The sequence below is a fragment of the Oenanthe melanoleuca genome, chromosome 28 (genome assembly GCF_029582105.1).
Source record: "Oenanthe melanoleuca isolate GR-GAL-2019-014 chromosome 28, OMel1.0, whole genome shotgun sequence".
Lineage (NCBI taxonomy): Eukaryota > Metazoa > Chordata > Aves > Passeriformes > Muscicapidae > Oenanthe > Oenanthe melanoleuca.
The window spans coordinates 5,389,534-5,411,178 of record NC_079361.1 but is presented as its reverse complement, the minus strand read 5'-3'; the positions used below and the strand labels follow the sequence as shown (position 1 = coordinate 5,411,178).

General features: G+C 51.8%; 1 protein-coding gene across 4 annotated transcripts in view; it reads right to left on the bottom strand.

Annotated features, from left to right (window-relative positions):
• Positions 1-21,645, bottom strand: part of KDM4B (lysine demethylase 4B) — a 71,404-nt gene that overhangs the window by 14,045 nt on the left and 35,714 nt on the right. For 3 of the 4 annotated variants that reach the window (XM_056512357.1, XM_056512360.1, XM_056512359.1), the window contains 6 exons: positions 15,448-15,644; positions 14,335-14,367; positions 11,342-11,511; positions 4,235-4,665; positions 3,253-3,373; positions 659-837 (listed from right to left, as the gene is read on the bottom strand). In XM_056512357.1, coding sequence (XP_056368332.1) covers positions 659-837; positions 3,253-3,373; positions 4,235-4,665; positions 11,342-11,511; positions 14,335-14,367; positions 15,448-15,644 — 1,131 coding nt within the window. The remainder of the gene's footprint in view (positions 1-658; positions 838-3,252; positions 3,374-4,234; positions 4,666-11,341; positions 11,512-14,334; positions 14,368-15,447; positions 15,645-21,645) is intronic. The other variant, XM_056512358.1, reaches the window with a different exon arrangement.

The window sequence follows — 21,645 nt, the reverse complement described above, 5'->3', positions numbered from 1 at the left end:
TTCCTGGTGGGCACACAAAGGCAGATTTGGCTTTATGTGAGAACAAATCAATGCACAACTGCACAAAGAACTAATTCATCTGATGAATTTTGCCTTTCCACTCATAACATCTCCCAAAGCATATTGGTAGTTTCCAAAAAAAGGTGATGGATGTGCTTACTCAGGAAATCTTTATTTTGTGGCTTGTTTGCATAAATTCAGCAACTCCAGCCCGTGTGGAGAAAGGAGCCTGGTGTGACTTTTCTCTGTGTTTGCAAAGATCCTTTAGTGTGATTTCAAAATGAACACTGAGCAAGCCAGAGAAGCCAGGAAAAATAACAAAAAAAGGCTCCAAGCACTGCCAAACCCAAACACATTTCTTTGGTGGGCACATTTGCCTGGGTTTGTCTCCATCAGGAATGTCTGCACCCTAACCCATCCATCTGAGCAGTGCCACAGGTTCAGGTGGGACCTCAGGGAAAGCCTCTCCAGGGAAGGTGTGGTCAGGCCATGCCCAGAGGATCACTGGGGTCACCATCCCAAACAACACCTGCACACAAAACAGCTGGGCACAGACTGGGGATGTGGCTCTGGGGTGAGCACAGTGCTGGGGGATTCACAGCTGCACTTGATCCTGCAGGTCTGTTCCAGCCTTAATGATTGCCTGAGCAGGAATTACCTGGTTGTAGGGGTAGAAGAGGGTGCAGACAGCACAGTATGGCTCACTCAGGGCAGCAGCTGCATTGAACTTCCTTTCAGCTGGGAAATTAAGTGCTTTGTTCTTCCACTGGAAGGAAAGTAAAGATTTCAAAGCCTCTGGATCACTCATATCTTCCTCTCCAGAAAATGGAAACATTTCTAGAATGAAAAGGAAAACAAAATCCCAAAACAATGGGCAGTCAGTAAAGGCAAAAGAGTTTATGGTTAGAAGAGGCAAAAGGAGCAAGGGTGAGTTACACAGCTCAGGTCTCAACAACACAAGAAGTGCAATAAATAAAAACACTCAACTCCCCCATGGTCTCTCATTTGCCCCAAATATTTCCTCAAATGGCCAGAAAGTCCCACAAGGCAGGGACAGGAGTGACCTGAAGGAACTGGCCATGAGGAAGGAGAAAATGGAGATTTCCTGCCTTTGGAACTCCCTCCCCTTTCCAGCTGTGAAACCTCCACCATCCTTTTGATGAAGATTTAATTTGAACTTCAGTAGGGGATTCCAGTGCTGCTCCAGCCATTCCCACTCCCCTCTGCATTCCCCACCATCCCTCCCTCTGCCAGGCACTGCTCCTGCTAATTAGTTTGCTAATTCTTTATTTTATAAACCTTTAAAAGGTCCTTGGCATTTCACAATTAAACCACTGCAGAACCCATTTGTGGCAGTCTGGGGGTCCAAGTTTCTTACCCTTCCTTATGAAGGACTTTTGAGTCACTGTAAGTGTTAAAGAAATTTTCCACACAAGGCTGAGTGTAAATCACTCCCTGCATCACCAATCTGCAAAGTTTCCAAAAGAAGAGGGAACTCAAAACCATCTTGGAAGAACATTATCCCCAGAGCTCAGCACATTAAACCAAATTGTTCACTGCTTCACTGTTAATTACTGGAAATAAGCAGTTTATGTTCTGCTCTACAAGTCTAAGTCTCCTCCCCATTTCTCCCTCCCTTTGAAGATTTTCTGACTCTTGGGTCACCTGAAAGGATAAAAGGAACTTGGAGCAAAACGTTAATGGCTGAGTTTACATCTCAGATTTTAAATGTTGCCCATATTTGTCAGACAATGTGAAAATTTTATTGTGTTTAATGAATCCCTCTTTTGAGGTGATGAGTGCTGGCTGTGTGGCTCTGTCACATTTCATATGAGGGTTACTTCCTGAAAAGTGTCTTATCTTGTTTATTTTACAGACATGAATCAAAACCCACATTTCTCCAAATTTCAGCTGAGGCACATCAGGTGACAGGCCAGGATTTCTGATACCAGAGGAACCAGTGAGAGCAGCAGCCTAATCCAGAGTGACAGAGGGAGAGGAGAAAGGGAGTGACTGGTGTGCTGCCACCTTGGCTCCTCCAGGATGGACCCAGGGGCACACAAGGCATCCAGTTTGGCTCCCACATTGCAACTATTTGTCTGGGCTGAACCTTTGTGTAATATGTGCATTCCCTTCATTTCCATGTGCTCACTGTTCCTCCTGCAGCTCATCCTTCACATCATTCCCTGAAAAAGCCCAGGCTGCAGGGAGCTGCCTCTTTTCCCTGGTGGGGAGGGAAGAATCTGTTTGATCAGACTTTGCCCAGCAGAGCTGAAAATCAGTCCCCAGGAAATGCCACAGAAGCTTCCACAAGAGCTGCTCCTGCTCCACCAGCCAAGTCCCCAAACACCATCCAACAAGTCAAAGCAGTGAGAAGAATTTCCCTAATGAGGATCCTCCAGCACAGAGCTGGTTCCAAGGTCTCACACCAAACAAGATGAAGTCTCAGCTGCCTCTGCACACTCCACTCCATATCACACACTTGGAAGGCACCAAATGCACCTCCTTGGCAAGGAAAGGAGCTGTGGGTGCTCAGGAGAGCCCCTCCTGCAGGAGGCTGCTCCAAAATCAAAGCAAGCTCCTGAAGGAGTGAACTGGGAAGATTTTGTCCTTTGGAATGAGGAGCTGTGGGGGCTTGTGCATATTCTGAGTAATGTGGGGAAGGCCCCAAAGTGGGAAATTACACCACAAAACAGAGGGAGAGGTAAGAATCTTTTCTTTCCCTTTGGTCCAGACTGTTGGGGAATGGAATGTGGGAACAGAAGAATCAGTGATGTACATCAACCACCAAAAAACATTTTAATTCTCATTTCTGCATCTGCCAAGGAAAGTTGGACCCCAACACTGATGTGAATTAGGAGCCAAGCAAAAGGTTAGGACTGATTTTCCTCACACATGAGGGCAGGCCTGACCTCCACTGCCTCCAGGGGAACAGATCTCATCCCCCTGCAACACCCAAAACAGAGCTTTGCCTTTAAGACATTATTTTCTGCAAACTCTTTTTTCCCTTTGCCCAAAACGCTGCCTCACTCTGCAGCCAGCAAAATATTTTTCTTGAGTGAAAAAAGGGTGGGAGGTGAGAAGTGACACCTCCCACGGAGGAGTTTTGTTTCCAGCTGGGTTATCAAAACGGGAACGCGCTGCATTTCCTCCCAGCTACAGGGAACACAGAAGTTTCAGGCCACCCAGTTTTGTGCAAGGTTTCAGCAGTGGCAGCTCAGGCAGAGCCCAGGGCTGGGGCTGCTCACTCACCCTCATCACTGGAGGTCTCCTGCTTGAGCACGGACAGCGGCGAGCGCGTGGGCGGCTTCCCCAGCGGGTGCCGCCGGCTCTTCTTGATCTCCATCTTCATCTTGGAGAAGGCAGAAGCGGCCTGGGAGGAGCACAAGGAGCTGGGTGGGCACCCACAGGAGGGAACAGGGCAGGAGAGGCACAGCCCCTGCTGCAGAGGGGTTTGGATGCACACAGCAAACTCTCCTCTGCCCTTTGGCTGAACCACTGAGGCTTTCCCAGCCAATTCCTGGAGCAGATAAAAGCCAACACCAACTCTGCAGAAGTTGGGTAAACTGCAGAGTTTCCTTCAAAGCAGGGCAGCTCAGAACATTGACAAGCTGCCAATTCCAGCAGCTGATGGAAAGTCTGCTCAGTCACACACAGCTGGGGACTCCAGGGAATGGTGAACTGTGAAATCCCACAGGGTTTGGGCTGGAAGGGACCCGAAAGCAGCTCCAGCCCTGCCAGGGCATGGAATGCACCCACCCAGCCTGGCCCTGCACCCACCCAGCTCCAGCCCTGCCAGGGCCAGGATGGCACCCCCTGGAGCAGGTAATGCACCCACCCAGCCTGGCCCTAGAGCTGTCCTTGCCCTGGCCACTGGCCTGTGACCACTGACCTTGCCATGCCCACTGACCCTGGCCCATAACCACTGACCCTGGGCTGTGCCCAGTGACTGGCACATAACCACTGACCCTGGCCCATAACCACTGACCCTGGGCTGTGCCCATCGACACTGGGCCATACCCCCTGGCCCTGCCCATGCCCCCTGACCCTGCCTATGCCCCCTGCCCCTGGCCTGTACCCACTGACCCTGCCCTGCCCACACCCCCTGCCCTGGCCTGCCCATGCCCCCTGCCCCTGGCCTGTACCCACTGACCCTGCCCTGCCCACGCCCCCTGCCCCGGCCATGCCCATGCCCCCTGCCCCTGGCCTGTGCCCTCTGCCCCTGCCCCCTGACCTCAGTGGCGAGCTGGCCCTGCTGGGCCTGGGCGCCATCGTGCTCCTTGGCGGGGCGCCAGCCCAGGCCCTGCTGCGTGGCGAACTGCTCGAAGGCCTGCTGGCAGGACATGTGCTCCTTGTCGAACACCACCTTCTTGCTGCGGGGCACCACGTACAGCATGGGGATGATGGGCCGCGGCCTGAAGTCGTCCTCGGGGGCCGGCGCCCCCGCGGGGGGCACCACGTTGAGGGGGCCCTGGGCCGGGCCTGGGGCCGGGGCTGGGCCTGGGGCGGGCCCCGGGGGCCGCGCTGGGCCCGGCCCGGCCTCGGGCGGCTGCTGGGGCGGCAGCGAGGGCGGCGGCGCCGGGAACGGGGCCGGGAACGGCGGCTGCTGCTTCCTCCTGCGCTCGCCCTTGGCCTTGGGCGGCCGCGGCCGCGCCTTGCACTCGCCTGGGGAGACAGAGAGAAGGGGCACTGAGCAGGGCACAGCTGTGGGCATTACTGAATTCTGTGCTTGCCCACATTCCACCATGGGATTACTGAATTCTGTGCTTGTCCAGAGCTGGGATGGAATGGAATTATTGCATTCTGTGCTTTTCTAGAGCCCAGAGCTGGGATGGAATGGAATTACTGAATTCTGTGCTTGTCTAGAGCCCAGGGCTGGGATGGAATGGAATTACTGAATTCTGTGCTTGTCTAGAGCCCAGGGCTGGGATGGAATGGAATTACTGAATTCTGTGCTTGTCTAGAGTCCAGGGCTGGGCTAGCACCTTCCACCATGGAATTACTGAATTCTGTGCTTGCCCAGAGCCCAGGGCTGGACTAAAATGGAATTATTGCATTCTGTGCTTGCCTAGAGCACAGGGCTGGGCTAGCACCTTCCACCATGGAATTATTGCATTCTGTGCTTTTCCAGAGCTCAGTGTTGGGCTAGCATGGAATTATTGCATTTCTCTCCCTTCCCTGAGCTCAGTGCTGGGCTAGCACACTCCATGGAATTATTGCACCATGGAATTATTGCACCATGGAATTATTGCATTTCTCTCACTTCCCAGAGCCTAGGGCTGGCTTAGCATGTTCCACCATGGAATTATTGCATTTCTCTCCCTTCCCAGAGCTCAGTGCTGGGCTAGCACACTCCATGGAATTATTGCACCATGGAATTATTGCACCATGGAATTATTGCATTTCTCTCCCTTCCCAGAGCTCAGTGCTGGGCTAGCACACTCCCTGGAATTATTGCACCATGGAATTATTGCACCATGGAATTATTGCATTTCTCTCCCTTCCCAGAGCTCAGTGCTGGGCTAGCACACTCCATGGAATTATTGCACCATGGAATTATTGCATTTCTCTCCCTTCCCAGAGCTCAGTGCTGGGCTAGCACACTCCCTGGAATTATTGCACCATGGAATTATTGCACCATGGAATTATTGCATTCTGTCCCTTCCCAGAGCTCAGTGCTGGGCTAGCACACTCCCTGGAATTATTGCACCATGGAATTATTGCATTTCTCTCCCTTCCCAGAGCTCAGTGCTGGGCTAGCACACTCCATGGAATTATTGCACCATGGAATTATTGCTTCCCAACAGGCACTCTGAAAGCTGCACACACTCAGCTGTGCCTCAGCACTGACCTAGAGAAGCCACTTCAGAAAGAAAATACTTGTGTCATTTCTATGGGCTATTAAATTCCTGATTGGAGCACAAAGGCTGCTAAAAGGAATGTTTCCTGGAGGGAAAGTATCTAAATCCCTAGGAAACTGGACAGTGTGCCAAAAAACCTGTAATGTGTCACATTAGCCATGACTCTGTGTTTCAAGTTTTTTGTCCTCCAAAGTCAGGGGCACAAAACCATCCACTGGGGTGCAGGAATGAAATCTTTTTGTACCATTCACAAAATGAATATTTTAAACTGTATTTTTTTAATCTTTATGCCTTCATTTTCTAATCTCTGTATATTCAAAATAGGCATGTTATGCTGCATATGAACAAATGTGTATATAAATAAAGACATACATCAGGAGGCAGGCTCAGATTTTTTCTGCTGATCAGGAGGTGCAATCAGAGTCTGGAGCCCCCATTCTGTAGCAGGAGTGTGCTGCTCCCTGTGTTTGCAAGCACAGCTCTTTTCTGGGCATCTCTGTGTGTCAATGCACCCAGCAGCCCCAGGAAATGAAGAACTGACAGAGACACCTGGATCATTATTACCCAAAGATTTCTGCTATCAAGCTTTTTTTAAAAAATGCTTTTAAGGCATAAATCAAGTGCAGCACTCAGCTGGATCCTGAGATATCCTTTATCCACACTCATGTCCTTGTTTCTCCCAGCTCACTGCCACTCGTTTATCTGCTCATCCCCCATGGATGTGACAGCACTCCTGGAGCAGATAAACATCTCAGCATTGTCACCAGAGGCACTGCTGGCCTGTCAGAGGCTTCCCACCTCTCCTGGGGAGAATCCACACTCCCATGTTACAGCTCCTGCTTCCACTGAGGGGCTGGAGAGAATCACTGCTCACCCCAGGGAAGGAGTTTCACCAAGCCAGCCCAAGCCATGGATGGAAAATCAGAATAACCACCTCAGAATGGAGGTTTCTGCAGGAAGAAGGGTGAAAAATCCCACAACAGGATCAAGTGCCAAAATCCCTGCTGAAATCCCCAGGGATCACCTCAACCCCAGCACTTCCCAGAATCTGATCACTTTATTTACACTAACTTATGAGAATGGGAACAAGTCCAGCTCAAATAATTATAGTTGTACTCGTGTAGGCAGTCCCTCAGATAAACTGGTTTGTTCTATCACAGAGAAAGGAATATTGAATTTCCTTGGAGAAACAAACATATTGAATGAAAGGCAAATTGGATTTCTCCCCAGTTGCACAAAACCAGATCATATTTAGTCTCTATACACTCCAAGAATTCTCTCCCCAGCAGCACCACAACTGCCATTCACCAGCTTTATTGACTTCTAAAGGGTAATTTGACAGCAGCTGCCACAGAGAACTCTGCTGCAAAGTTTTTGCATTGAGATGAGCAAACCAGTTTGCAAGTGAATCTGTGGAATCAGAAGTCAGGAAAAAGGGAGGCAAAATTGCAAGAGCCCCGAAGAGTCCCAGGAAGGAAAGGGAAGTGAAGGCACACATGCACAGGTAGGGCAGGAGGGGAATGTCTGTCTGTCTGTCTGTCTGTCTGTCCTTCCAGGAGGCTCCAGCTGTAGGTGGGGCACAGGGACAACCTGAACCCTCAGCAGGGCTCAGGGAGCTGGGGAGGGCTCAGGGGGAGAAAGGGGGCTCAGGGGGGCCCTTGTGGCTCTGCACAGCCCCTGACAGGAGGGGACAGTGAGGGGGGTCAGGCTGTGGGGACAGGGACAGGAGGAGAGGGAACAGCCCCACACTGCAGCAGGGGAGGCTCAGGCAGGACCCAGCAGGAATTCCCTCCTGGAAAGGTGGTGAGGGGCTGCCCAGGGAGGGTTTGGGGCTGCCCAGGGAGGGTTTGGGGCTGCCCAGCGGGGTCTGGGGCTGCCCAGGGGGGTTTGGGGCTGCCCAGGGAGGGATTTGGGGCTGCCCAGGGAGGGTTTGGGGCTGCCCAGGGGGGTTTGGGGCTGCCCAGGGAGGGTTTGGGGCTGCCCAGCGGGGTCTGGGGCTGCCCAGGGGGGTTTGGGGCTGCCCAGGGGAGGTTTGGGGCTGCCCAGGGGGGTTTGGGGCTGCCCAGGGCAGGTTTGGGGCTGCCCAGGGAGTGTTTGGAGCTGCCCAGGTCGGGTTTGGGGCTGCCCAGGGCGGGTTTGGGGCTGCCCAGGGCGGGTTTGGGGCTGCCCAGGGCGGGTTTGGAGCTGCCCAGGGGGAGTTTGGGGCTGCCCAGGGAGGGGTTGGGGCTACCCAGGGCAGGTTTGGGGCTGCCCAGGGGGGTTTGGGGCTGCCCAGGGAGGGTTTGGGGCTGCCCAGGGAGGGTGTGGGGCTGCCCAGGGAGGGTGTGGGGCTGCCCAGGGAGGGGTTGGGGCTGCCCAGGGAGGGGTTGGGGCTGCCCAGGAGGGGTTTGGAGCTGCCCAGGGGAGGTTTGGGGCTGCCCAGGGGAGGTTTGGGGCTGCCCAGGGCAGGTTTGGGGCTGCCCAGGGAGGGTTTGGGGCTGCCCAGGGGGGTTTGGGGCTGCCCAGGGGGGGTTTGGGGCTGCCCAGGGGGGGTTTGGGGCTGCCCAGGGAGGGGTTGGGGCTGCCCAGGGAGGGGTTGGGGCTGCCCAGGGGAGGTTTGGGGCTGCCCAGGGAGGGGTTGGGGCTGCCCAGGGGAGGTTTGGGGCTGCCCAGGGAGGGGTTGGGGCTGCCCAGGGCGGGTTTGGGGCTGCCCAGGGCAGGTTTGGGGCTGCCCAGGGCAGGTTTGGGGCTGCCCAGGGAGGGTTTGGGGCTGCCCAGGGCAGGTTTGGGGCTGCCCAGGGAGGGTTTGGGGCTGCCCAGGTCGGGTTTGGGGCTGCCCAGGGCGGGTTTGGGGCTGCCCAGGGGGGGTTTGGGGCTGCCCAGGGGGGGTTTGGGGCTGCCCAGGGGGGGTTTGGGGCTGCCCAGGGCGGGTTTGGGGCTGCCCAGGGGGGGTTTGGGGCTGCCCAGGGGGGGTTTGGGGCTGCCCAGGGGGGGTTTGGGGCTGCCCAGGGAGGGGTTGGGGCTGCCCAGGGCAGGTTTGGGGCTGCCCAGGGCAGGTTTGGGGCTGCCCAGGGGGGTTTGGGGCTGCCCAGGGAGGGGTTGGGGCTGCCCAGGGGGGGTTTGGGGCTGCCCAGGGGGGGTTTGGGGCTGCCCAGGGAGGGGTTGGGGCTGCCCAGGGAGGGGTTGGGGCTGCCCAGGGGGGTTTGGGGCTGCCCAGGGAGGGGTTGGGGCTGCCCAGGGCAGGTTTGGGGCTGCCCAGGGAGGGTTTGGGGCTGCCCAGGGGAGGTTTGGGGCTGCTCAGGGCAGGTTTGGGGCTGCCCAGGGCAGGTTTGGGGCTGCCCAGGGAGGGTTTGGGGCTGCCCAGGGGAGGTTTGGGGCTGCCCAGGGCAGGTTTGGGGCTGCCCAGGGAGGGTTTGGGGCTGCCCAGGGGAGGTTTGGGGCTGCCCAGGGCAGGTTTGGGGCTGCCCAGGGAGGGGTTGGGGCTGCCCAGGGCAGGTTTGGGGCTGCCCAGGGCAGGTTTGGGGCTGCCCAGGGAGGAGTTGGGGCTGCCCAGGGAGGGGTTGGGGCTGCCCAGGGAGGGTTTGGGACTGCCCAGGGAGGGTTTGGGGCTGCCCAGGGGAGGTTTGGGGCTGCCCAGGGAGGGTTTGGAGCTGCCCAGGGCAGGTTTGGGGCTGCCCAGGGGGGTCTGGGGCTGCCCAAAGGGGCTTTGGGACCCCCAGTCCCAGATCCCTGCTGCTCCCAGGAGGGTTCCTGCTGCTCAGCAAAGCCTCAACACTCTCCTTCCTAATGCCCCAAGACAACCTGCTAAGAATTCCAACTATATTAATAGCAACATAATAAATTATGAATATAAAGCTGAGTCATAAAAACAAAAAGTAAACACCATAAGGGATCTGGGTCAGAAATCCTGAAAACCCTGAGTTATAAATACTCAGCTTGTCCAAATAACCAACAAAGCACAAGACCCACTTTGGAACCATGACTTTGAAATCTCATCCTTTCTCCTTCTCAAGGTCATCTCTTCTGGTGCAACAGAAAATGAAGGCAAATTAAAAGCAGGGGAAAAAAGAAAGGAAGAGCAGGAGGTGGGAGCAGGATTGCATGAGCAGGGCCACCCAAAGAGATTTCATCTGTTTTCTTCTTCAGGATGAAGCCCTAAGACACTGGTGAGAGGCACTGCAGACAGCAGGATGTGCAAACTAGAGGAGCCATTGGGATTTAATTGCTGGATTGCAGGGGGAAAGCTGAATATTGAGGAGCAGCCACACCAAGCTGGAGCTTGCTCCAGTGGCACTGAAAATAAGATTTCCCTCCTGAGCCAAGTCACAGAGCTTTCAGGAAGTACTGGAAGTGCATGATTTGGAAGCCACTCAGCCAGAACAGAGTTTGTATTATTCCTTGGCCATTCTAATGATCTCAGATCTGTCCTTGTCACTTATCTCTGTCTCCAAAGAAAAATCAGCATTTTCGGGCCATTTATTGCAAGCATCGAGTGTTAAACATGTACAAGAGCTGAGAGCAGACAATTTAACACACTGCTGATGCTCTCAAGCTTAGGGCAATAGAAATTAAGTATCTGCACTGTGCAACAATGGTTCTCCAACCCATATTTCCCACAAAAAGAGAAAATACACTGTCGAGCTGAAAGACTCTGAACAAAGCCCTCCATTCTCTTCCCAGAGCTTCCACAGATTTCCTTTCAGATCATTCTCGAGCTTCTCTCAACAGTTTGCAGCATCACTTTCTCCAAATGCCCAACAAATAGTGGATATATACAATAGATGTAAATTAATTCCCTGTAAGCAGTGCTGGAGAAGAGGGAGTGAGTGTGTCACAGACACAAAAACCACTCAACCACAGTTAGGGGAAAAAAGCAGTTTTTTCCCAGCAAGAACTCCAACCTTCCCTGGACAGGCAAGGAAAAGGTGCCACAGAAAGAGCCCCTGCTCAGGGGTGTGCTCAGGGCTGGATGTGCAGAAGGGCTGGGAGGTGTCATGGCCTGGCTTCACTCTCAGTAAAGGTTTTGTATTTCATGCACAGGAAGCTGAAAAGCTCAGACTCAAAGAAACCCAAGTGGGACTCGTGCAGCAGCTGTGGATCCCACCCAAACTCTGGATTCAGCCTCTGAAAAATGGGAACTAAGGGAGGGGAAGAGGAAAGATGGATTGCACAAGGCAGTGCACAAATCATTCTTTTTCAGAGCAGGACACAAAAATACATCTATTTGTTTCTCTGTGAAATAATTTAAAATATTCCTCACATAATATATATTTTTACAGTCCTGTAATAGTTTGGGCCTATAGAATTTTCAAGCCCTGCCAAAAAAGCTATTTGGATTGAATCCTTAAAGAGAGGGAAAAATCAATTGCTGCTGGGAATGATGACATATTTCAGTGAGCAGAGATTTAATACTGGGGAAAACTCTGCTGATATTTCAACAGAGATAAACACAGCAGACAAGTTATGCACAGAGGTGTTCTGGAGCTCTGCTCTGGCCTCACCTTCTCCCTCCATCCCTTTGCTCCTCTCCTCTTCCTCCACATCTGGCCCCCTTTTCAGCTCCTCTTTCACTTTCACATCCTCCAGGGCAGTTTCAATAGCCATGACATCCCCAAGAGACTTCTGATCCTCTGTTTTGTGTCTTCTGGGCTGACTCCTTTTTCTGTGAGACCTGAAAGTACAGAAGTGTGATTTGACATAAAAGAACAGCCTTCAAAATAGAAAACCATCACTGGCTTAAAAAGCTGAATACAAAACAAAAGGATCTTCTTTAGAGAGAAAACACAAGGTAGCTAAAACAGCTACAGGGCAAAGGAGATATCTGAAAGGGAACAGCTGAACCCTGCACAACACAACATTTAAGATCCATTCACAGCAGCCATTAATTGTCTGGGTTTCCTGAAGAGCTTTTTCCTACCATCACTAATGTAAGCTCACAAGCTGCAGTTAAAGTGATTTTAATTGTGTTTTCCATCTATTTTCTTGTATTTCAAAACACAGACGAAAACTTGTTTAAATCTCTCTTTCATCCTCTGCCTCCATTCCATTATTTCTTTTCATTCTGGCCGTGCCTCCCTTTGGCAAACTGCTGGAAGTCTGCAAAACATCATCTCCCAGCTCTGAGACATTACCCAGCACTGCCAGCTCCCAAAAACACCAGAATGAATGCTCAGAGCAAAATCAATAGGCAGTCTATGACTTTTCAGCAAGCAAATTCAGAAGGTCCAAGGCCTTGAAGAAATCTAACTGAAAATATGCATATTAATTAGAACAGACAAACACTAATGAGGCAATAGCAATGCTGTTCATTCTTTTTAAAGTCATTGCCACTAAGGCAAGGATTACAGGGGCCACAATGCAAAGAGAAATGGAAATTCAGAAATCAGGGCAAGATTTTTGGGTTGGGAGCTGTAGGAAGCCAAGTTCCCTCACAGACACTCCCCACTGCTCAAGAGGGACAGGGAGGGAAAACTGGAAGAGCAAGAGCCAGAAATTTGTCAAGACAAATGCAATTTAATAGGAGAAGGAAAGAATAAAAGAAAGAAGGAAGCCCAGGAGATGCCCTCAGCACCTCCCCAGGCAGAGCAGTGCCCAGCCAGTCCCCAAAAACAGCACCTCAGAAACCTGACCCCCCTTCCTCCTCTCCCCCAGATTTATTGCTCCCCATAACATTTTATGGCACAGAATCTTTCCTTGGCCACCCAGGGCCAGCTGGGTCCCCTCCCCAGGTGCCACTGGGCCAGACTGGGACAGGACAAAACTTTGGCACTGTGGAAGCAGCAGCCAAAACCTCTGAGCCCTGTGCAGCAATCCCAGCACCTCCATTTTCCAGAATCTGTAAAGCTGCTCCTTGAATTTCAGCTTTAAATCTAAAAGTTCTCCTTTTCCAGAAGGACTGATTCAGAAAGTTGTGATTTTTACCCCATTTTTAGCATGCAGGAACTTCTTTGGTTGAAAGCAGCATTTTCCTTATGGCCTCACAGCCACCATCCTGTGGCAAAGACTAAAACACTTTTTACTCATCAGCCCCAAAGTCCAGAAAAGCTAAAAAGCAGCTCCCCATCCTCAGAGCCCAGAAAACTCAGCTGCTAATTAGATTTGGAGCACAACACAGTTAAGAGCCCTTAATCAGCCTTCAAACTGACAAAGGAGAGAGGAAAAAGATTAAACCTGAGAGGAATGATGAACAGAAGAGCCAGTTGATCCATATGCACAGGGAGCTCTCATTGCCAGCTCTGAGCAGAGCAGGAGGAGCTGGAGCCCCCAGCCCTGCAGGACAGCAGCAGCAGAGGGACCAGCTCTGCTCCCCAGGACAGGCACCTGCCCTGGCAGGGAATGCAGCCTGGGAGGGAGGATGGAGCTGCAAGACTTTGCCACTGCAGCTGGAAGGTTCCAGAGCTGAAGGAGGAGTGGAGTCAAGTGGGACAAGCTGGATTTAGCAGAGTGTGTTTTATTCCTGTGGTGTGGAAATGCCAGGCAAAAATTACAGCAAGGAGCTTTGTACTCACAGGAGAGGAAAAAAGATTTGTTTTGCAGAGCTCTCCTCACTCAGGGGTGTGGGGGAGAGAGCTCAGCATTTAAAGAAAGTGCTTCCAGAACTCAGGCTGAAGGCTGAGCACTTCCAGAAGAGAAGCTGTTCTGTGTCTGACAGAATTCACACATCAGAAAGGGGCTGGTGGGACTGGACTAAAACAGCCTCTTGCTGAAGCCAAAAGTAAACAAAGTTGGGTTTTTTAAGGTAACCAAGTCTGACTGACCTCAGAGAAGAAATAACACCTCTGTGCAGAGTTTAAAAGCTCCATTTTTCCAAGAGAGCTGACAAAAAAGCAGCGTTTGTACTCTTTGAAGAGCAGAGCACAAAGTGACTTAAATTAAGTAGCTACAACTGTGAAGGTTTGGGCAGAGGTGAATCCCATCCCTCCATCCTGCTGAGAATAGTCAGGCTTCAAGTAAAACCATGTCTTGGAGAGACAAGCACAGGAGAAAGCTCTGCTAAGGAGTATTGAACAGCTTCAAAACTGCTCCAGGATAATGCTGGAATAATCCAGGAAACACTGAACAGATAAGGGGAAAAAAAAAAGTACCTGGATCTTCTGCAATAGGCTCAGGCTGAGAGAGGCTTCTCTGCTGGGTAAGAGGCTCAGGGAGGGAAAATAATCCTTGGTGTTCATAGAACACCTTCCCCTGTGCAAACATCAGCTGCAGAGGAACTGAGCAGCCCCAAAAATGCAGCAGCACTTCCAGCAGTGCCCAGCTCCCTCTGCCCACACACCCTGCAGCTCCAGAGTGAAATCCAGCAGAGCCAGGAGACAGCTGGGGGTCTCCAGTGATGGAGGAGACCACAGAGACCCAGAGGCCTGAAGATTTCCTGTTTTGTTGTTTTGGTTTTTTTGGTTTGTTTTTTTTTTTCACAAAAACCTCAGTGACAGGAGAGTCCCAGGGCTGCTGTTTTAAGGAGAAAGGGAAGGACTGAAGCTGCTGGGAAGTCACATACCGGTGTTTGCTGTCCTCTTCCTCATCTCCTATCCTACAAAGCAAGATTCCAACAGGAAAAGGTTAGCATGCCAGATTCTCAATTCAAGCATGCTGTAACACACAAAAATTAGACTTGTAGGAAATTAATACAAAGATCAAAGGAAGCACAGAAAGGCATGCATAAAATCCCCTCTGCAAATGATGGGCTTTTCTTAACTCCTGATTTCTGACCAGTGAAGCTCTAAATGTTCACTTCAGATTTTTTGGTCTTCCAGGATGAGAGATGAGATGTGAGTGGGCACAAAGGGTCCCACTTGGAAAAACTTTTATAACATGGGAAGGGAACAGGACCATGAGGGACACGGTACCCCAGGCAAATGGCAGAGGAACTGCATGAAAAGAACAAAGGAAGGAAAGAGAAGAGTTTGGACAATGTCCAGTGAAGAAGTGCAGATCCCCAGGGCAGGCTCAGCCCAGCCCCAGGACAGGCTCAGCCCCAGGTCAGGCTCAGCCCAGCCCCAGGGCAGGCTCAGCCCCAGACAGGCTCAGCTCCATTTAGGCCCAGCCCCAGGTCAGGCTCAGCTCAGCCCCAGGACAGGCCCAGCCCCAGGTCAGGCTCAGCCCAGCCCCAGGACAGGCTCAGCCCCAGACAGGCTCAGCTCCATTTAGGCCCAGCCCCAGGACAGGCTCAGCTCAGCCCAGGACAGGCTCAGCCCCAGGTCAGGCTCAGCTCAGCCCCAGGGCAGGCTCAGCTCAGCTCAGCCCCAGGACAGGCTCAGCTCAGCCCCAGGTCAGGCTCAGCTCAGCCCCAGGACAGGCCCAGCCCCAGGGCAGGCTCAGCCCAGCCCCAGGGCAGGCTCAGCTCAGCTCAGCCCCAGGACAGGCTCAGCTCAGCCCCAGGTCAGGCTCAGCTCAGCCCCAGGACAGGCCCAGCCCCAGACAGGCTCAGCCCAGCCCCAGGGCAGGCTCAGCCCCAGGGCAGGCTCAGCTCAGCCCAGCCCCAGGGCAGGCTCAGCCCCAGGGCAGGCTCAGCTCAGCCCAGCCCCAGGACAGGCTCAGCCCAGCCCCATTCAGGCCCAGCCCAGCCCTGCCCCAAGTCAGGCCCAGCCCAGCCCAGCCCAGCCCCTCTCACCGGCGCAGCAGCTTGGCCTTGAGCTCGGCCTTGCTCTGGTTCCAGGCGTCCAGCTCGGGGCTGCTGAGGGCCGTGGGCCGCATGTGGTCGAGCACGGCGCTGTCCTTGCCCTGCTTCCAGAGCTCGTAGCGCTCGGGCTGCAGCAGCCGCACAAACACGTCCATGGAGATCTTCACCATGTCCTTGCGGCACGTGCACTGCGGGGAAATGTCAGGGCTGGGACAGCAGTGTCAGGGCTGGACACCGGTGTCAGGGCTGGGACACCGGTGTCAGGGCTGGGGACAGCAGTGTCAGGGCTGGGACAGCAGTGTCAGGGCTGGGGACACCGGTGTCAGGGCTGGGGACAGCAGTGTCAGGGCTGGGACACCAGTGTCAGGGCTGGGGACACCAGTGTCAGGGCTGGGGACACCAGTGTCAGGGCTGGGGGACAGCAGTGTCAGTGCTGGGGACAGCAGTGTCAGGGCTGGGACACTGGTGTCAGGGCTGGGGACACCAGTGTCAGGGCTGGGGACACCACTGTCAGTGCTGGGGACACCAGTGTCAGGGCTGGGACACCAGTGTCAGGGCTGGGGACACCAATGTCAGTGCTAGGGACACCAGTGTCAGGGCTGGGGACACCAATGTCAGGGCTGGGGACAGCAGTGTCAGTGCTGGGACACCAGTGTCAGGGCTGGACACCAGTGTCAGGGCTGGACACCAGTGTCAGGGCTGGGGACACCAATGTCAGGGCTGGGGACACCAGTGTCAGGGCTGGGGACACCAGTGTCAGTGCTGGGGACAGCAGTGTCAGGGCTGGGGACACCAATGTCAGTGCTAGGGACACCAGTGTCAGTGCTGGGGACACCGGTGTCAGGGCTGGGGACACCAAATGTCACTGCCAGAGCAAGGGTCAGGGCAAGGGACCCCAATGTCACTGCTAGGGACCCCAAACATCACTGCTAGAGTGAACAAATGTCAGTGCAAGGGACCCCAAACATATCACATCAGTACTAGGAACCCCAAACATCACTGAAACAGACCCCAAATATCACTGAAACAAACCCCAAACATCACTGAAACAAACCCCAAACATCACTGAAACAAACCCCAAACATCACTGAAACAGACCCCAAACATCACTGAAACAGACCCCAAACATCACTGAAACAATCCCCAAACATCACTGCCAGGGAGAGCAAGGGTCAGGGCAAGGGACCCCAAATGTCAGTGCCAGGAACCCCAAACGTCACTGAAAGAGATCCCAAACATCACTGAGAGACCCCAAACATGACATCACTCCTAGAGACCCCAAACATGACATCACTGCCACAGACCCAGCCCAGAGCTCTGGGGGTGCTGCTGCTGCTCTCAGCACTGGCACCACATCCCACAGCAGCCAAGCTCCCTTCTCTCCACAAATCTACCGTGATGGATGTTTATATTTCAATTTTAATTTAATTCTAGTGCTTTCACACCAGCCAGCATGAATAATTTACAGAGCCTCCTTCCTCTGGGCTCCCTCTGGACTGTGCAGTGACATTTCCTCAGCTGCTGGTGGCACTTGTGGCACAGCCACACTCCCAGCATGGCCAGGACTTTTCTCCACACCAGGGAGATGCTGCTGCTGCCTCCAGCACAGCTGGAAAAGGGAGAGGGAGATGGGGGACAGCAGGAGCAGAGGGAGGGTAGAGGAGGGTCAGAAACTGCCCTGGCAATGAATTCCCTGCCCTTTTATTTCCTATAAAACATTATGCCATCCCTACCCCAACCTCTGCAGAATCTCTCATCCCAAATTCCCTCAAACTCTCTTTTACATTCCACTCTAATTAAACTTTATAGGAAAAAAAAGAAAAAAAAGAGCATGTCAACACTAAAACACCAGCACTAAGGAGAGACACAAAACCTCATTTCCTTTATGTGAGACCAAAGTGAAGCACAAAGCTCCAGCTGGGAATTCACAGAATTCCAATGGATCAACAGCCCTGGGAAGGATTGCAGGGTGACAAGATCACCCAAAGCAACACCAGCACTTTGTCCAAATGACAGCAGAGAAATTCCAGAACTCTGAGATCTCATCCAGCACCTTCCCCTCTCCTCCAGCACTCCTGGGAGCAGCACAGATCAAACAGAGAATAACAGAATAAACAACAGAACAAACAACAGAATATTCACAACTGGGATCCCCAAGGACCCTCTGAAGTCCTGAAAATGGGACTGGAACAAAACCAAACCAAACACCAACAGCTTTAGGGTCAGTTCTTTGCCTTTGGTTACAGGGGAGCAACAAGAGAGGAGTTTCCATATTCACCAAACCTGCAGGAACTTCACCCATTCCACTTTCTGAAGGCTTTTCCCAGCCTCACCTCCCCTTTTCCATAAGTTAATGGCTTTATTGACTATAAGCACATGGAAAAATACTGTAAGGAAATGCATAGTTAAATCTTTTTCCAGCCTAAAACCTCAGCATTCTTCCTTTCCTCATTATTTTATTATCTGCAACCCTAATTTGGAGCCTGTGGTAAAATATGTGACCACAGCAGGAGCCCTGTCCCATCAATTCTAACTCCAAGACTGATGGGGGGAATTTGTGGCTATTGAATGTACAACCATTATCATCTTTGCAATATTTTTTAACACAAAAACACAAATAAGTCTATATAAAATAACAGTCAAATAAAATGACTGTCTCCTTGAAGCCATAAAATCAAATGATTTATGGAAAAGGGCAGACTCATTCAACTTCAATCCTCAGCAAGTTTTGTGAGGATATTTCCCTCAATTCCCAACTATTAACACTGAACTGAACCTCAGCAGTTCCAGCACACAGGAAAGGTTAATGGAAAATAAGCCTTTCCCTTATGCAGAAATAGTCACCAAAATTACAGATTTAAAGTGGCACCTCTGCTTTTCATGGCAAAAAGCCTTCAGATGGAGATGAAAGAGGCTGGGAAGACTCAGCTGAGCCTCCCACTCACCCTTAATGGAAATTCATCCATCACAAAACCCAAAGGGCTCGAAATTGAAGTTCTTTCAGCTTTTCAATGCCAGACCAAAATCTTTGCTCAAAGCTTTTCCACCTGCCCTTGCCCAGCAGGGAGGAGGGGTGGGCCTGTGGTTCTAGAGGAGCTCTGGCTGCTCCAGGACACACAACCCCAAACACAAACCCCAAACCTGCCCAGCACACAGCAGAGCTCCCAGTATAACCAGTGCAAGGCAGCAGAAACCCAGTTTGTCCCCACAGTCCAGATGTGCTAGTAGGACCCAACAGCACAGAAAAAAAACCAGTTTGGGGCTCCAGTTTCCTTTTCCTTCCACTCAGCTCCTGGAAGAATGGCAGCAGCTCTGAGAGTGAGGGAGGAGTTAAATTGAGGAGGAGGAAAAGCCCAAGTGCAGAGTTTGTGTTTAATGGTTGGAGGTTGGGAGCTGATGGGAAAGAAGATGAGCCTTGACCCCCCGTTTGCAGAGTAATTACCAACATCAACAGCAGCCCAGCTCATTAGGAAACCCACTGGAAACCCTTCCCAGAGCTCACAAACACAACAATTAGCAAAGACTCCATGGCCCCCATGGCTGCAGGGCACCATCCCTCCCAAATGTTCCCTGAGCACTCCTAGGGCAGGAGCCACCCCAGCCCCTCCCAGACACGAATCCGTGTGACACAAACCCCAGCTGGGGCTCCAGCCCAGCAGCAGCACCAGCCCTGGCATCCTGAAATCCCAGCACACCCAGGGATGGATTCTGCCACACAACCCCCAGAGCTCTTCCCTCATCCACAACAACTGCCCAGAGCCTCAGCAGAGGAGCTCAGAGAAGAGCTGACAGAACAAAACTTCCAGACAGCTCCCAATAAACAACCACCCCTTCCCAAAAAAGCTGCAAAATTTCCTTTTTCTTGCACAGAATCAAGAGCAGGGCATTAGGGGTGTTTACAAATAACACAAGAAAACAAGTGTGAAGAAAGGTGGAAGAATTTGTACAAGAGCAACTTGGAATCTGTCTGATGAAAATAAACCATGGAAATGTTGCTCCATAATAGATTCCTTTAATGTATTCTAAGCTTAAAAGGTCTAATTAGAGTAAAAGAGCAATTTTGAATGTCTGACAAAAATAAACTATGGAAATGCTATTTCATAATAGATTTTTTATGTGTTCTGAGCTTAAAAGGTCTAATTAGAGTCAGTTGAGGCATAGACACAAAGTAATGCAAAAATACAATTCTGATTTCCTTTATTTTGGGGACCAATTTTGCAGTATCACCAAACAGGTTTCTGCAAAAACCTTACAAGTTTTATTTTCTTGGGATATACTGAAGGGAAAAATCTACTAAAATGTGAATAGTAAGAAGAAAGCTTCGATTTTACCTGGAAAATTATATGCTAAAAAGGATTAAATCACAGATATTCCAAGTGTAAATCTGAGATTATTTCTATATTTTACAGATGGGACAGAAAAAAAAAGAGTGAGCAGAAGGTTGAGAAGCAGCAAACCATGCACAGGATCCCAGGCTGGGATCAGAAGGTCCCTCCTGCTGCAGGGCAGGAGAATCCAGAGAAGGAGTTTCCTCTGTGCCCCCCTGCCCAGGAGGGAGCTCTGGGCTGACTCCTGGCAGAGCCCAAAATGCAGAATTTGGGCAGCCTGACCCTGTTCTGTGCTGAGAGAGAGGATTGAGCAGTTTGTCTGAGCCAGGAGATGCAGGAGGTGTGGAAGTGCAGCCAGCAGGAGCCCAGAGCTTCTCCAGGAGGGGCTGCCCTGAGCTCAGAGCAAAGTGCAGAAATTGCTCCTCCCTCCCACTTCTCTTCAGCCCAGTTTGCCAGAGAAATAGAAAAGCTGAGCTGGATTTGAATTCCTGCTAAAGCTCTGAAAGGGTCTGTGAACAGCAGGAGGCTCAAAGGGCACCTCAGCTGCAGGGGCACTTCCCTGGGAGCCCAGGTGTGAAAGGAAACCCAGCTGCCAAAACCCTCTGCTGGTGCCATCCAAGGGGTTCCAGGAACAAGAAACCAGGAACTGCAGCCTCGTGGTGCAAAATATAAAGAAATTAAAAAAAAAAAAAAAAAAGATGGTAAGGAATGAAAAGTATAATTTCCTGCCTTTTACTCAGCAGCCTTTTTCAACCACCAAACAGGAAAAAAAATGACAAATGGAAGACAAATCACTGAGGAACTCCAACTACAGAGAACAGAGGGAAATATTTCTCCCTAATTTCTAAGCTCTGCCTGTGCAGGCAAACATTAAGTGTAGAACATAGAAATAAACCCATCCCTCCTCAGCCCCAGCACTGATCCACCCTGGTTACTAATTTACAGATACAGTGGATTTGCCCCCTGGTAGTTTCCCACACTACTCTGCAGCCATTGCTTTTTTTTTTTTTTTGCTAATCCTGACACTTGTTCTACAATTAGAGCAGGACCAGTGTCTCAGATGTAGAGCCTTACACTCCAGGCTGGTAATTCTGTATTTTTACAGGTTCTCAGTGGGATGCAGAACATTGCACCCATCTGGCAGGCAATTAGCACAGCTCTGCTCTCCAAGGTGAGCCATCAGCTCCTGCCCTGCCCTGCACCACACACAGCTCCAGCAGAGCAGGACACACATCTCCTCCCAGGAAAATGTCCAGGGGAACTTTACAGCTGCAAATCACAGCCCCTGCCTTGTCCCTGCTCTCCTGAGTGCTGCAGCACAAGGAGAGGAGGGGATCACCCCCTCAGCTGGGTCACTGCAGGGACACAGCTCCACCCTGCTCAGACTCCCAACAACTTTTAGAAGTGAGTACATGGTAAGAAAAAAAACCCCAAACCTGCCTGCATGTGAGCAGGGATAAACTAACTGTGCCTGGGAGCATATGAATCAATAAAGCAGTTTTTGAAACACAGGAAAGCTGCAGTGTTAACTAAAAATCACAGACTGAGGAACTGTGGAATGCTGTGGGGTGGAGGGACCTTAAATCTCATGGCAGGGACCCCTCCCTGTGTCCCAACTGTCCCAGCTGCTCCAAGCCCTGGCCAGCCTGGCCTGGGACATTCCCAGGGGTCCAGAACAGCCACAGCTCCCCTGGCAATTCCAGCCTGAGCCTCCCAGGGAGGAATTTCTTCCTGATGTCTCCCAGGAATTCTCTCCCCACAGAGGTGCAGATTCAGGGCAAGCTTTGCCCTCCCAGGGTTCATTTACACATTAACAGGGAGCTCAGAACAGAGCCTGGAGTGCAAGGGGATAAATTGGGCA